The following is a 14982-nucleotide window of genomic DNA, read 5'->3' as shown; positions in this document are numbered from 1 at the left end:
AAAGCTCCCAAGGCTTGTTGCAGGACCTGGGTCCTCCTCACCTGGCCAAGGTTGGGCACGTTCCTGTGAGCTGCTGTTGCTACTCGTGTTCCCCCCAGCCTGCTGGCCTCTGTTTATACAAATATAAACATTTAGCATTTGTTCTGGTAACTGTTGTAACTGAGAAGCACCAGAAGAGCATCGCCCTGTGTCTGCCCTTGTTTCACCAGCTCAGCACATGGCTGCGGCTGGGGGCACGGAGCGGGGACGTGTCCCCATTGAGCTGCTGCAGTTGCAGCTTTAACCCTGGGCTGCTCCTAAACAAAAGCTGCTGGTCATGGCACATCGTGCATTTGGGATGCCAAATAGTTCAGTTGCTGCTTGGAGAAGTTGTGTGTTTATGAATTTAAGACCAGCTGCTGGGGCTTCCCTGCTGCAGACCGACCCACCTGGCTCTACAAGCCTGGCTCTGGCTGCAGGAAGGCAAGCAGCCTTCGCCCTGCAGCCACACCATGTCTCCAGAAACCTTTTCATCGTGTTCCTCGTTGCTCTGGAGGATAATTGCTTCAAAGAGCAGCCCGGTGCCTGGTATTTCAGTTTGTCTTATTACCTTGGTGCTTGCCAAGCCAGCCGTCCTTGCCAAAAACGGAGTGACGGCTGCTGGCAGGACTGCCTGTCTTGCCTGCTCACCCTTCCCGCTAATTTTTCCTTGAATGCAAACCTGCCCTTCATTTTTTGGTGAATTAGTTGTGCCCACACAACAATTTTAAAGGGCAGGATCTAGCCCATGGTTTCCTCTCTGTAGGCCATCAAAGGGTGTTGCTGGAATACGCACTTGCCGTGGGGAGCAGCCGGCTGGCACCAGGCAGGAGCATTGCATGAAGCCGCATCCTGGCGGCAGTGTGGACAGACAGACACAGGCACGCCTGCAGAAACGCAAAGTTGTTTGCTGCAGGACCGTCTTGTAGCAAGGATGGAGGTAGGAGGTGGCAAGTTTGGGCTGGGGGAGTTTTCCCTGGGCTTCGGGAAGTACAAAACAGCCTCGGGACACCCGTTGGACGGTCTGGATATAATCACCTTTTCCCCTTCTAGCTTTGGGTTTATTGCAACATCCTCGGTATAAATTTTTTAGAAGTGTTCAGTGCAAAATGGTGAGGCGGCAGCAGTTCAGGCACAGCTGTGCTCATGGTGATGTGCGTCAGGGTTGTCATTGTGGTCACAGCAGGGCACCATGCTTTCTATCGCCGTTTCAAATTACCTAAACAGCCAGGGGTTATTGTTACATTTTTAAGATCCCTAAAATTGGACATTCCTCCAAAAAAAAAATAAATTAACAAAATCTGATGCTGTTAACCAGGGGCTGGGCAGCACTTGCAGGGCTGGACAAGGTTGGGTGGAGAAGCACATCCTGAATTTGACATTTTTGTGTAGGACAAACCCACTGCCAGTGATGCCATGGCTGTTGCTAAGCAGCAGGTGATGGTCGCTATAGCCGAAATTCGGCTCGTAAAGGTACATTTGCGAAGAGCAATCTTTTGTGTGCGTGAAATTAATTTGCAGGTGTATGGGTTTCTATTAGGTAACGGTGATAAAGTTTTGAAGTGCTTCGGTGCGGCACTAAAACAGGATACAGTGTGTCGTGAAGCTACTGTGCAGCAGAAAAGCATTAAGCCCTCCCCTTTAATTAATTGGAATTTAAAGCTGGGCTACCTTCCCCACCAAAATAAATTAACAGTAAATCAGGTTGCAGAATAAATTAACAAATTAAGCGGGGCTGGTTGCAAAGTTTAAAAGACAGAGCGTCTGCGAGCTGCTTGCGTTGCAAATGCGAAGCGTTGAGCCGGCCGGGAAGGCTCTGGCATAAAAATGTCACGGCTCGGGTGCAGGCTGGGGCAGGCTTCTGGGGTCCCCTGGGGCTTGGGGGCAGCTCAGCAGCTGCGGGGAGGCTTGCCTGCCGGGAGCGGGGAGAGGGGAGTCGTGGCGAGGTGCTCAGCTGTATTACTGTCAGGTGGTTGCTACATCTTTTCTAATTAAAATAAAATCATCTTAGGACTCCTGAAATGAATATTTGGTATAATAGATTCAGAAAGTGATGAAAATGTTTTCATTAAATAGTGAGAGAGGGAGAGAGACCCTGCAAGGCATAGCATTTTATCTCAAGTCTCTAATAACATTAATAAACTCTTTAATCTTTGTCACGTTTATGACTTAATGGCAATCCTTAAAGACATGACAGACAAGTAAGCGCTGCCAGGTTCCTTTAACCTCTACACATTCATATTCTTCCCGGGGTTTTCATTAAGTGGAAAAATCCCTCAGCGGCAGGCTCGGCACTCTGTGTAAAGCCGTGCGTGGCGGAGGAGGAGGCCGAGCCCTGGCCGGGGCCAGGCGGTGGCATCGCCATCCTCTGGGGCCGGGAGTGAGCGGTGCTGGAGCCTTCCTCTGCCTGCCAGGGGCTGTGCCAGCCCTGGAGCCACCACACTGACCCTGTTCCCTTCTCCCCACATCCTGCTCCATCGGCGTCCCAGGGGGCTGTTGCTTTTCGTGGAAGGAGGGCATCTGGGATGCAGCACCCAGGAGAAGGGAGCGGCCCGGCCAGTTCCATGGTCAGGGTAGGACGAGCCATCAGTTCCTGACAAACACATGCCTGCGCTTCCAGACAAAATCATCTGCTGCGAAGAGCCGCAGTGAGGCTGCGTGGTCAGTGCTGCAGTTGTGGCTGCCAGCTCTAGAGCTGTCAAGCACAAACTTCGCTCTACCCCTGCACGCCGCTGTCCCATGGACCAAAAGAAGCAGGTGTCCTGGGGAAAAATAGTGTGTGCTGGGGTAATGAGAGGGCTGCACAGCAGGATTGCTGCAGCTAGGAGCTGAACCCAGCCTTTCTGCTTTCCTTTTTTATTATTATTTTTGCAGACTACCAGCAATCTGGCACTTTGTAATCTTTGAGTCCTTGACTATAAAACGTAATTAATGCTCTTTTAATGCAAGGTTGTTTTTTTTCTTTTTTTTTTTTTTTTAATTGTTAGTATTTTTTTAAACATTATGTGGAAGTGCAGCCTTATTTCCCTCTGTTGACAAGGGTTTGGCCCCAGAATAGTCACTGCCATCACTGCCATCTGAGCAGTCATGGTTGGAAGCAGATGGAGGCTTCACCCAGAGGGGCAGCAGCTGCACGGCTCCACGTGGTGAGCCCAGAAAGAGGTTGTCAGCAGCAGCTTGGCCCCTTCAGACCATCCCTCCCTGCTTCTCTTTGTCCCTTCCCCAGCTCAGGGGTCCTGGTGGGGCCGGGGGCAGGTTGGGGCAGGGATGCTCCCATCGCAGGATGCACCCAAGGGTGGCTTGAGAGAGTTTTAAAAAAAAGTCTGGGGGTCTGTTTTATAATAAAAAGCGATGGGTGACTTAGAGATGGGGCGGTCAAGGTGAGCTTTTCAGGTAATAAAATTCAGAACAAAACCACTTTGGGGACTCCTGAGCCCACTCAGCTCAGCACCTAGTGTGGAAAGCTGGGAAGCCTGCCCCTACCCAAAGTGACCTGGGGCAGGGGGACCTGCCGTGTCCCAGGGCAAGACACCAGCCTGCTGCAGGTGGCATTGCATCTGGATTTGGTTCAGCATCATCTGCTGTGAGCACAAATACCAGTTTGGTGGCTCGGCTGCTGTCAATGATGAGCTGAACCATCTTTGGTTGTTTTGCAGTCAAATGCCAGTAAAAAAATGAGGAATCACCATTAACCCCCTCCTTGATTTGCATAGTTTTGATGCCATCAAAAAAATAGACGACAGTAATGTAGCATAAGGAGAATTTTTAAATAGAAGCGTTACATTTTAAAACCCTAATAAAGATAAAAGCAAAATAAGCACTGGAGTTTGAATTTAGAGAATGGGGAAAGAAAGATTATTCTGTGCTGGTAAAGTAATGAAGGTACTGGCTGGTAACAATGTTTAATAGCACATTAATGCTGAATTACTTTGGAATTTCTGCAGAAGTCGAGATGACATCCACATAAACACCAAATGAATTCCAAATGATTGGTATTATCATAAAGTGCACCAAATGAATTAATAATGATGGAACACTTAAACTAAAATGTTATCTTCCCTAATCTTGTGTCTCTCTTATGCATTGCTCAATTCATTTTTACCCAACTATGACCCTTTCTTGCATTTGTCTTTTCATTTAAAAAAAATATGTATTTTTTTCATGAATGTTTATCTCCTGTGCTGTGTGAAGCAGGTCTTGGACCAGCCTGTCTTCCTGACGGTTTTGTGTTGGCATCACAAAATTCAAGAGCTGGATGGCAAGACATCTGGACGAGAGACACGTTGCTGGGAAAACGACTATGACTGATTATAGCCATCATAATAACAGTTCCTGCTTGATGGACCCACATGTGCACAGACGTCGGGGCACCTTTAACAATGCTTAATAAAGCAAATGAATCCCTCTGCAGCCGACACCAAAGGTCTCCCCCTCCCGTGGAGAAGCCCAAGAGGTAAGGAAGCCTCACCTTGCCGTGCAAGCAACCCAACCGAAAAGGATGACAGATGAACCTGAAGTGAGGGCTCATTTTGGGTGCTGGGTGGTGCTGGCCTGTGGGTGGAGGAGCCGAGCCCCAGTGTGGGCTCACCCCCGGGCAGACTGGGCTGGTGGGATGGGGACACCGGTGGAGGTGACAGCACCATCGCCTTCCCGCGCCACCCCCGTCCCATCCTGGTGATGCTCCAGTGGCGCATCATTTTTCCACGGTGTGGAAAAAAAGAAAAAAAGAAGGTAGAAACTGAGCCAGCTTTGGGCTGCCAAGGCACAGGGCTGGGTTTTGCTGGGGAGGTGGTGAGGCCAGGGGTGGCAGCATGTGCTGCATGGGAATGGGCTCTTCTTCATGTACAATACCCATCAAAATACATAGCGATATGTGGTTTACACGTATATATACGTATGTGTGTGCACGCTTAGCTGGCAGTTTTCCTTCGCTGCAGAAATGTTTGCTGTGCCATTGCTGGCGGGCCCTGGCCCATCACGCACGATTTGCTTCTGTGACAGGAGCAACATATAATTACATTACAAATTAACTTGCAAATGCTGGTGGAGACAAACTCAACGGTATTAAAAAAAATAAAAAAGAAAATGGGTTTCATCTTCCCACGTGCCTTGTAGCTGGTCCCTCCAGCCATTCTGCATCTGTCAGAATCAGTGCCCTGGGAGCACTAATCATTTTTATTAACCATTAAACAAGAAGCTTCTTTTTATTTGAAAATGTAAAACATGCAGGAAGCGCTGTCTATAGCCTCTAATCCAGGTCACATTAACCGGCTCTTCCTCACCTACACCGCTGAAAGCTCCTCACCGTAAAGCCTGCCTCTGCGCCGCATCCAGGCGGCTGCACGCAGAAGCGGGCTTTTACCCTGAGTAATTACACCTGCGTCTGGGTGACCTGGTGCAGAGCAGGTCCCCCCACAGCTTCCTGCCCTGTGGCCTTGCGAGGTGCTGCCAGGCTTCGTGCCTGTTCCTCGCCTTAACACCTTGTGCTGGGGAGTGGTGAGGAAGCCGGGGCCGGGCTCCAATGCCCATCAAAACTGCTCGCTGCTCCCTGACAAAGCCATCAATAAGCATCAGAGAACAGAGTGCTCACCTGGCTTTTCTTTTTTTTTTTTTTTTAATTGTTATTATGCAGCCTTGGCTGCTTCTGTGTGAGACTGCGGAATATTTTACTGCTTTGTGGCTCTCATTCAATACGGTTAAAAAAAAAAAAAAAAAAAATGAAAACTTGCTCTTTTTTTTTTTTTTTTTTTTTTTTAACATGCAACTTTGTTTTCAGCAGCCCTCCTGCTGGGACAAAACTGTTAATTAAACTGGAGCTGAACTAAGCTAAACCCACCTAATATAAAAAGCATTATGGCAGACCGAAGAGGTGGTGCCGGGGGACGTGGCTGCCTCTGACACGTCTGTCTGTCTGTCTCTGCAGTGCCCCAGCCTCCTGGCTGCACCCCCCCCCCCCCCCCCCCCCAGCCCCGGGTGGCGGCTGTCTGCGTGCAGGGCGAAATTTGGGTTTCCATGCCAAAGAGACCTGAATTTAATGGGCTCAGTTGGCCAGGTTGTGGCGCATCCAGACCGTAACGCGGGATAAAATATTATCAATAATAAATTGGCTCTAGAGACCTCGTTGTGGTGGCTCAGAGTATTTCCAGCCACCTCTAAGTCCAGCTGAAGTCACTGGAGGGAAAGAAAAAAAAAAAACACAAACCAAAAACCAACACTACAACAAACCGCGGGCCTTCCCGGCCCCACTTCACCTACAGACCTACAGGTGCCGGTGCCTGTAAGCGCCATGCAGCCAGGCGCAGACCCATGAATAAAAGAAAGGTGTGTGGACTTTGATGGGCGGTAATGAGCCTGGCTTCGACGTGAGGTGGTGACTTCCAGGCTGACGCGGAACGGCGCGGCACAGCGGCAGGCATAATAAGGGGTGAAAGCAAGGATGCGGAGCGAGATGTGTCTGATGTTGGATGAGAGGAGAGATAGCCTTTCATCATTTTGTTTTCAAAGAAGCTTTAGCGAGCGCTTTGAAGAGGAAGCTTTTGCGAGAGCGGCTGCTGGAAAAGGGGAGGCAGCGCCAGGCGGTGCCCAGCGGCACCTGCCCCCTCGCTTAGCCTGGCTGCGGCCCTCAGCCCTGGCTGCGGCCCTGACCTCTGCGGGCTGCAGCCTTCTCGGCCGTGAGGGAAAGGGGCTTTTAACGTGGGCCTGATCTCGTGCTGCCTCATGTCTGCAGCAGCAAGAAAACACAGCCCAAATTATTATTATCTGGTACTTCTGATCTAATTATTATATTTTTAATTATTATTATTTGAGGTAATCACCATTTCTCCTGGTGCAGAAGGCAAGCTAAAGGGGACAGTGGCTACAACAGGCTTCCCAGTCTCCCTTCAATATGAGTGTACTGATGACATTATTAGCGCTGGATGGAAAGGAGTGACAGTGAGCATCTGGAAGGAAGAGCGTTATGATGGCGGGATGTTTCAGGCGGCAGAAGGCATGGCTTGCATGCCCCACTCCGCAGTCGGGCTGCATGGTGTATGCGTGGTACTGATACAGGCTGCTGTGTAATTTATGGGAGCTGGTGCAGCGCTCCAAGTAGCAGATTTTTGCACCTCCAGCCCAAGGGGTGAATGCTTGAGCTTTGCCTCACGTTTAATTCTTAACCACCATGCATTAATTTTTCTCTTGCTTCCAGCTTAAGGAGCACCCCTGAAGCAGCTGACCCACGCATCTCCAGGTACACTCTGATTAACTGAATTTGTCTTCCACACAGTACACGGTGTCTTTTTTTTTTTTTTTTTTTTGGTGGTGGGGGTGATGCACTTAGTCCTACCCCAGGCCTGAAACCCTTGACCTCAGCTGCCTTGCCCATAGGGATGCACCCATGCTCCCCAGTACAGTGGCTCAGGGAGGTGTGTGTCCTTACGATGCTTCCATCCTTCAGGAAAGGAAAAAAGCAAACCAAACCCCAGTTCTCCAAATTCATGACCCTCTTTGATCCAAGTTCTGCACATGCTTTATGCGGAAATCGCCGTTGCTCCCTGTACACCCTGAAGATGCTGTTATTGTCAGCCTGCATACCCACACTAGCATGTTGAGGGCTCCGTTTTGGAGGCACAAGGCGGTCTCTGATGCTCGGTGGGAGCCGTCCCCTGGGCATTACAAACAACATCACTTTCCTCTTTCTGCCCTTACGTCTGCAGCAGGTACATAAAACCAGTCTGGTTTTCAGAGGTGTGAAGGATTTGTAGCAGGCTCTGCAGCTGGGGATGCAGCCAGTAACACCTCTAAAATGCAGACTGTTCAGGGATTAAATGTGGCACTACACGGTAAATGCAGGGCCAATAACTTCAGCAAGGCTAGAGACGGTGTGTGGGACTCCTATTTCTGCTTCTAGCTATGCTATGCTATTTTCAGATGGGCTAAGAATTGCTTTTTTTAAAAAAAAAATATTGCTCTAGCTACATGGCTGTGTGTATGTGTTAACATTTGATTTTGCATTTCATGTAAGTGACTGAAATAAACAATGCAGAGCTGATAGTCCCAGTGGGGGGGTTGACATTTGGATGCCGCTCAAAAATGTGAGTTTGTGACAAGGCTGGCCTCCAACACCTCGCTCAGAAAAGCACAAAGCACGGGGGGAGGCTGCAGCGCAGTGGTCCTGCCAGCCCAATCCTCAACCCATCGCTGCGGCGCCTTCGGCTGGTGGAGGAAGCTGCAGAGGCGCAGCGTGGTGCTGCTGAGATGCCTCCTGCCCGCTGCCTGCCCAGGCACCGCACTCCCACGCCCATCAATCAGCATAGACCAGGTGCTGGGAAGCATCTCTTGCCAATCGCCTTTTATTACCTTCAAAAATTCAAGAAACCCACAACAAGACAAAAACTGAGACCATGTGAACATCATGCAATGGATTCACTTTAAAGCAGGCTGGGGTGGGATGGTGGGGAACCAAAAGCCATTGTTAGAGTAGAAATACTGCTTCACCCATGTCTGAAGGCCAGGTATTGGGTAGGCTGTCACCGGTAGGACTGGTGGCAACTGTTGTGAGTGACTAGGCTAATGCTGAAAGCAGGAGGTGGAAACACACACATGAGCCATCACCTCGGGTAACCCCAGATCTGATTGAGCCCCAGATGCAATTTCTTACATGGAGGTGACGGTGAAAAATACTCCTAATGTTTGTCGTGAGTAGTTTGAGTCCAGGCAAATTCTCTTTGAGAAGGAGAAGCACAATGAGTAATGCTACAAGTTGTTTTGTTTTTTAGTTCAATTATGTTACTTAGTGTGACCAGGACTCCAGCAGTCAATCAGTGGAGTGGATGTGATCCAGCATGAGTGAAGAGCCCACTCTCTGCCCTTCAGTGTCACTCTGTCATCTTCAAAATTCATAGCACAAACTCGAGTAGTATTAGCTTCCCAAAAGAAAGTGTTTTGAAGAGTTTCAGCTACCATGGAAATAACTTTGCATCTTGTCCATCATGTGGACAAAACACATGCCCTTATTTTCCCGAGGTATAGCCAACATTTGAGTTCATTACATTTAATGGAGTAGGGTCACCCATAAAGTTATTCATACGGTATTTTCTGAGTGGTTTTCACCTTCTCTTTGAAAAAATAAATTATATCAGCATGTTCATAAGGTACAAATGGTGCTGGCATTTCAGCTGTTATTATGTTATTAACTTTTTTAACCTAATAATTTTCAATCAACAGTAGGAAGCAATTTTCACTCACTCCAGTGACCAGATTTGGAGATGCTGCAATGCATTCTCGCAAGGTTCACCTTGACGGACACCTAATTCCCTCCCAAACTGAGACATTACCCCCCGGCACTCCCATAAGCAGTTACCAAGAATTTCCATTTCCCCTTCAGTTAGGACTTAATTTAGAAGGCAAGGATTTTTCTAAGCTATGGGAGAGTAAAGATAGATGGTATGGGAGAAGGCAGCTGATGAAATGTAGTTGAGTCCGGATCTGAAATATTTTATCCCTCCTCAATGTAGGTTAAATTATTCTTCACCTTTCCCACATCCATAATTGTCGCTGATCTTGGACCAACTCAAAACCCTACTACTGAGTTCAGTAGACTCAAAATTGCCACTAGAACTGGAAAAAGAAAGAAAAGAAGATTTGTTAGTGTCCATGTACAATATCCCAAGACTATACACAGCTATGAGATACAGCAAATTTAAGAAAGCCAATTTTTTTCTCATCACTGAGTATTTATTATATATAACAAATACATGAAAAAGAAAAAACTATATTGTGTGATATAAATAGTTTATTTACATTACAGAAAAACATCAAGACAATGTATACTATTTCAAATATATCCATACATAATCAAATATAGCTGTAGTACATGTTCTCATTGGTGTAGATTACCACAAATGCAAGGCAACATGTGTAGATCTTGTCTTAATCTTTTGTCTATAATACTGTATTTTGTAGTCCAAGCTCTCTGCAGTTAGTTTGGCCATTGTGGAAACATGCGCTCTTTAAATTAACCTTGTCGATGCTCTCGTCGTGTTGTCTGAACTGTAGTGCCCTGTGTTTTGCTTCTGTCTGTGGATTCTGTTGCTCCTGGGACATTTCCTGGAAAAGAGAGTTGTAAGAGCACGCAGTTCGCAACAAGGCATCTGCTGCATAGACGCCGCCCGCGGGCAGCAGTGGACGTGAGTGCTAAAGAGTGACCTTCTGGCACTCCTCGGGTTTCCTCCTCGAGGTGATGGGAAGGGCTGGCTGATGTTGAGGGGACTGTGCCTCACCCCGTATTGTCAGGGGACAAAAACACTAAGCCATAAACAAAAGCATGGTAGGGGAAACTTTTTAAGATTCCTGCTCCTTACTACAGCCCCTACTGTGCTGTGGTGCTCAGCTGTAGTTGGGCAATTATTTAAAATAATGAGATTATTTTCAGCAAGGTGCTGTTGGACAATTTAGGAGGGTCTCACGCTCACCTGCCCGGCACCACAGGCCCAGAAAGTAGTTACAAAGCAGATGCAGCAGTAGATGTTCCTGCTGACTGTCCTTCTGAAAGAGCTAAGCATCTACAACTGCTATCAGGTTCCAGGGAAATGCTCCATGCTTGGGACAAGAGTGGGCAGCACCTTTCCCTGTGGATGCTACACTCCTTACCCAGCAGCTGCACTGGAAAGACAAAGCCTTATTTTCTTTTGACTGGCTGCAAAAGCAAAGCTCTTTTGCATTGGGACCAAACCTCATGGTAATCCTCGGCAAGGGCATGTTTCAACCTTGCACCCAAAGCAGCACTGGCTACGGGGAACGTTTTCTTCCACAGAGAGGCACCCTTAGACAGGAAGCATGGGGATGTCGAGCCCTTGGTGACAGTCACAGGTTACAAGCAACGGAAAGCCAAAGGGTTATAGCTGAAACTGCCGGGCGAGCAGAACTGCAGCAGGGTGACACCAACACCCTCTGAAGATGTTCGCACTCCTTGTATTTGTGGGATCAGCAGGAAAATGGTGAGCTGCAGAAAACCAGCCAGCAATAGGATCAGTCCCTCACGGGGGTGACCTAGCTGGCATTTTGCACAGGGCAAGGAACAAGCTCCTCCTGAAGCAGCCACGCTCCTCTTGTCTCCAGCTGATGCTCAGTAGGAGTTACACCCACCTGGAGCGGCACGGCAGAAAGCCCTGCAGCACCCCAGAGCATGCCGACATGGAGGAGAATCCCTCTGCACTGAGCTGACTTGTTTTTCTGTGCCATGAAGCTGCCTTCAGCGGCACTTTGTGAAGCCCTATAGGTCATGCTGGGGGCGGGGGGGGGGGGGCACCCCTTCTGAGTGCCATGCAAGCTCATGGCACTTGCCTTCAGCTCCCTGTCAAGTCACTCTCTAGCAGCAAAACGCAGTGAAAATTTCAGTGACCCTTTCCAATCAAAAAGGCTAGGGCTTTTTTTTCCCTGTTGAATGGAAATGATGCTATAGTTTCATGACTCCAACTGAAAGGCTAAATAAGAGCAAGAGCATGAGGACTTACGAAGCATTTCGCATTGCTGAAACACAATTATATAAGTGTCTAACGAAATATGGGTCAGATTGTCCTGACTTGTCGCACTTTTAAGCCAACAGGACCACCCGCTCATGAGAAACTGTATAGCTGTGTGCTATATTTTGCCTCTCTCCTTGCTTGGAAGCAGGAAAGCAGGCTGCTATCATTACTACGGGAAAAATTAGCTGGCATTCCCACCGCACTCAGAGGTTATGGCAGAGCTTTCATTATGAAAGTAATGCAGACTTGGGCTAGTTTGTGATTTCACGACAAACTCATTGTTCACTGCCTGCTCCCCAAAAGGCCGCCAACCTTCCCTGAGCAAGTCGGGGAGCCATCGTTAGCGGACGCTGGGCTGATTCATTCAGCCCCACACCTCGTGTGTGCTGACAGCCTCCCAGCCCCGACGTCCCCAGGTGGCCTCTCCTGCCCCTCCTGCCAGTGGTGGCATAGCAGGACCTGGCAGGGTGACCAAGGGTTCCTCCCACACCCCCCATGATGAGGATCTGAACCAGGTCTGTCCCAGCCAAGCAAAGCAGGGTTGGGGGAAAAGCCTTTGGTGGCAGTTTCAGCCGGGAAGCCACAGCTGATGTGGCCAGTGGGAAAACTGGAGTGGTTTTGTGAGAAACACGGAGGGACTGGGTGGCTGGGGGATGGCCAGGACAGTCAGCAGTCCCGGGGGATGTGGCCGTGTGCTCCTGGAGAACAGAGGATATGGACTGCTCCAGCTGGACACAAGGAGACATGCACCTCGCAGGTGCTTCCCCAAAATCTGACAGTACCTACATGGTCACTCAGTCCGAGGTTGAGAGAAATCGATTCAACCATAGAGATTACTCCAATTAAGGCTATGAGAAAGCATCTCTTAACCCAAAATACCCATGTTTTCATTGCATAATACACTATGGCACCGATCGATGGAAGCAAAGATGTACTCTGGAAAGGCACCAGGGCCAGGTTCTGACACCACGACCGCTTAAATGCAATGCTATTGGACTTACAAGTATGTTGTGTCTGGGTTTCTTAAGAGGGGTGTTGGCATTTAACCAGCCTTTCACATGTAATAATAACTTACTAAAAACAGAGTGACAGCTTTTCCTCAGCTGTAACTTTTACCAGAAGACCTCTGTGGCACTCGGCGGTGGAGATGCGCTCCCTTCCGACCACGGCAGTCACAGCGGTGTGAACAAGGCACCAGAGCACAGGCTGCCTGCCCACCCTCCACTGGGGCTTGCTCGCAAGCGTGAGTTACTCACAGTGCGATTCATAGCAGGTGAAACGCATTACGCATTCATTTTTAATCAAGTTATTTCTTCACATAAATAAGCTGCAGTGACTAAACATTAGGGAAGCACTAAAAAATGCAAAGCCATAAAGAAAACTGCTGAGAATCATTATGACACCAGGCTGTACCTACGTTATTTACCATCCTCCTCCGTTTCTATTGCTGCCTGCCCTTTGCCTTATCTCTATGCTCAAAGTCCTCTGGCGCAGGGCCCGTGCCTCACTGCTCCATCACTTTCCCCCGTACCTCTTGCTCAGTGGTCCCCTAATCCTCCACCCCAGCGCCTTCCCCAGTGCCTTCCTTCTGCTGGCACTAGTGATGAGTAGCCAGGGGGCCAAGCTCATCAAGGAGCAGAGCCCTTGAAGCCCAAATCAGGGCCTTCCAGCACTGGTGGCCACCACCCGTATATGCACCATTTTACAGGTAAGATTTTAGGAGCAGTAACAACAGCTAGAAAATTTACAGTGGTATTCTCATGCAGCTCAAGTGCAGGGTTTGGACACAGTGCACCAAGCTCTTTTGATAAATTAATTAGGTGAAGCTGCACTGAAAAGAGCAGTGAAGGATGTGGCTGTACTGGCCTCTGACTGCGTGCAGTTTCGCTGCTTTCTCCCAGGAAGCTGTGAGGGTGGTTTTAGCATTTTCAAGAGTTCAGGGCAGGGAGTTCAAACCAGTGCAGTCAGGTTCTCCGAAGCAGATGACTTCAAAAACTCAATTACTTATGCATATGCTGCCACAACACTCTCCTGTCACATGGATTTCTCTTACGCCACTTAAGAGTACACTTTTGCAAATGTATCTCAAATCATTATGCCGGGATGGAGAATGCTCTGCAGTAATTACACGCATTACAGAGAAAAGTCAAAAGATCATAAATTAACTTGGTTACAAAGTCTGTGGGAAAAGGCAATATCTATGTACGAAAACAGGGTGATAGGTAATTTGCATTGCAGTGCCAGATCACTCAGCGCATACTGTCTTCACTCTTCAGTATAAGGTACTTTGATTTACTGCATGAAGGTGCCAAAACCACAGTCGCTCAAAAAAATGATACTAAGCATTTTTTCCATTATCAGTTACTACACCACCTTCTTCCTACACAACGTTTTTGGTTGTTTGAATTACTTCTGCGAACACCACCACAATATTATCCATTGCCTCTTCCAGCATCTAGCATTGAGTTGATGGCCTCAGCTTAGCCAAAAAATCAGCTTGGTTTCATCAGATGGTTTTGTTTTATGCATGTAGGCCAGAGCAGGATTTACAAATCTTTTTTTTTTTTTTTTGTCTTTTCCAGGAGGAAATGCTACGCTTGTCTTCCAGCCAGGTAGTGCAACAGAGGGACTGAAATATATTAGAAATTTTATTTTCTACAGAGGTGTGATACCTAGCTTTTACTTTCTTGTCTTTTTTATAGAAATTTATTTCTAAAAGAGTGCTGTATTGGTGCTGCCAGCTGAGTGAATTTAACCTTGTGATTTCTGAGAGAAGCCTGAAGATGCCTGAAGTTCAGAACTCACCCCCAACCCTCCCAGAGACAATCAAACAGTTCAGAGGGGAAGCACACGTGGAGGGACTGTGTTTATCCCTCCCTTCTGAGCCACCTTGGGGCTGTTGTTTCCATTCAAATAAGCCCTTCCTCCTCATTAAAAAATAATTTAACACATGGCTTGGTGTGCCACCGTCTGGTTTAGACCTTAAACATGTGCAGTACCTTTGAACATGCATACAAGCCTAATGAAATCATTTAATCAATGGGATTGCAAACAGGCTTAAAAGTTTGTATGCTTTGCCTGATTAGGACTAAGGGAATGGGCCCTTAAGGAAACCAGATGGAGATATGATTAGTTTTATTAAGTGTTGATCCAGCTGCTGTATTTATATCCCCCTTATTTATATGAACAATATTTGTCCAAGCATCTGAATACAAAATAGGAACCTTCATTTGCTGTAGGCACCATCGCCACCTAAGTTTGATTAAAAAGCAAGTAAAAATGCAGTCGTAACAATAAAGGAGCACTGGCTGGTGGGACCAGGCGATATCACCTGTTTGCTGGTGAATTAAACAGTATTTGTTATCACAAGTGTCACTGCAGAAATCTGTATAATCGGTGCATAAAGCAGGAAAAAAATGTCCTTTTTTTTTCTATTGCAAAGTATCAGAGATACTGA

The 14982-nt window shown here is 47.8% G+C and overlaps 1 protein-coding gene and 1 long non-coding RNA gene across 2 annotated transcripts in view; one reads left to right on the top strand and one right to left on the bottom strand.

The window, feature by feature from the left end:
* Positions 1-4213: 4213 nt before the first annotated feature.
* Positions 4214-14965, top strand: LOC118243129 (uncharacterized). The gene is made up of 4 exons (XR_004777202.1): positions 4214-4471; positions 7208-7249; positions 14108-14137; positions 14228-14965. It is a non-coding gene; the product is annotated as an uncharacterized LOC118243129 (long non-coding RNA).
* TMEFF2 (transmembrane protein with EGF like and two follistatin like domains 2) overlaps positions 9763-14982 on the bottom strand; it is a 119058-nt gene continuing 113838 nt past the window's right edge. The window contains exon 10 of the mRNA XM_035536883.2: positions 9763-10107. Coding sequence (XP_035392776.1) covers positions 10011-10107 — 97 coding nt within the window. The 3' untranslated portion in view covers positions 9763-10010. The remainder of the gene's footprint in view (positions 10108-14982) is intronic.

The sequence above is a fragment of the Cygnus atratus genome, chromosome 6, assembly GCF_013377495.2.
Source record: "Cygnus atratus isolate AKBS03 ecotype Queensland, Australia chromosome 6, CAtr_DNAZoo_HiC_assembly, whole genome shotgun sequence".
Classification (NCBI taxonomy): Eukaryota; Metazoa; Chordata; class Aves; order Anseriformes; family Anatidae; genus Cygnus; species Cygnus atratus.
Note: the sequence above shows the minus strand (reverse complement) of the source record. Positions and strands in the feature narration are given on the sequence as shown.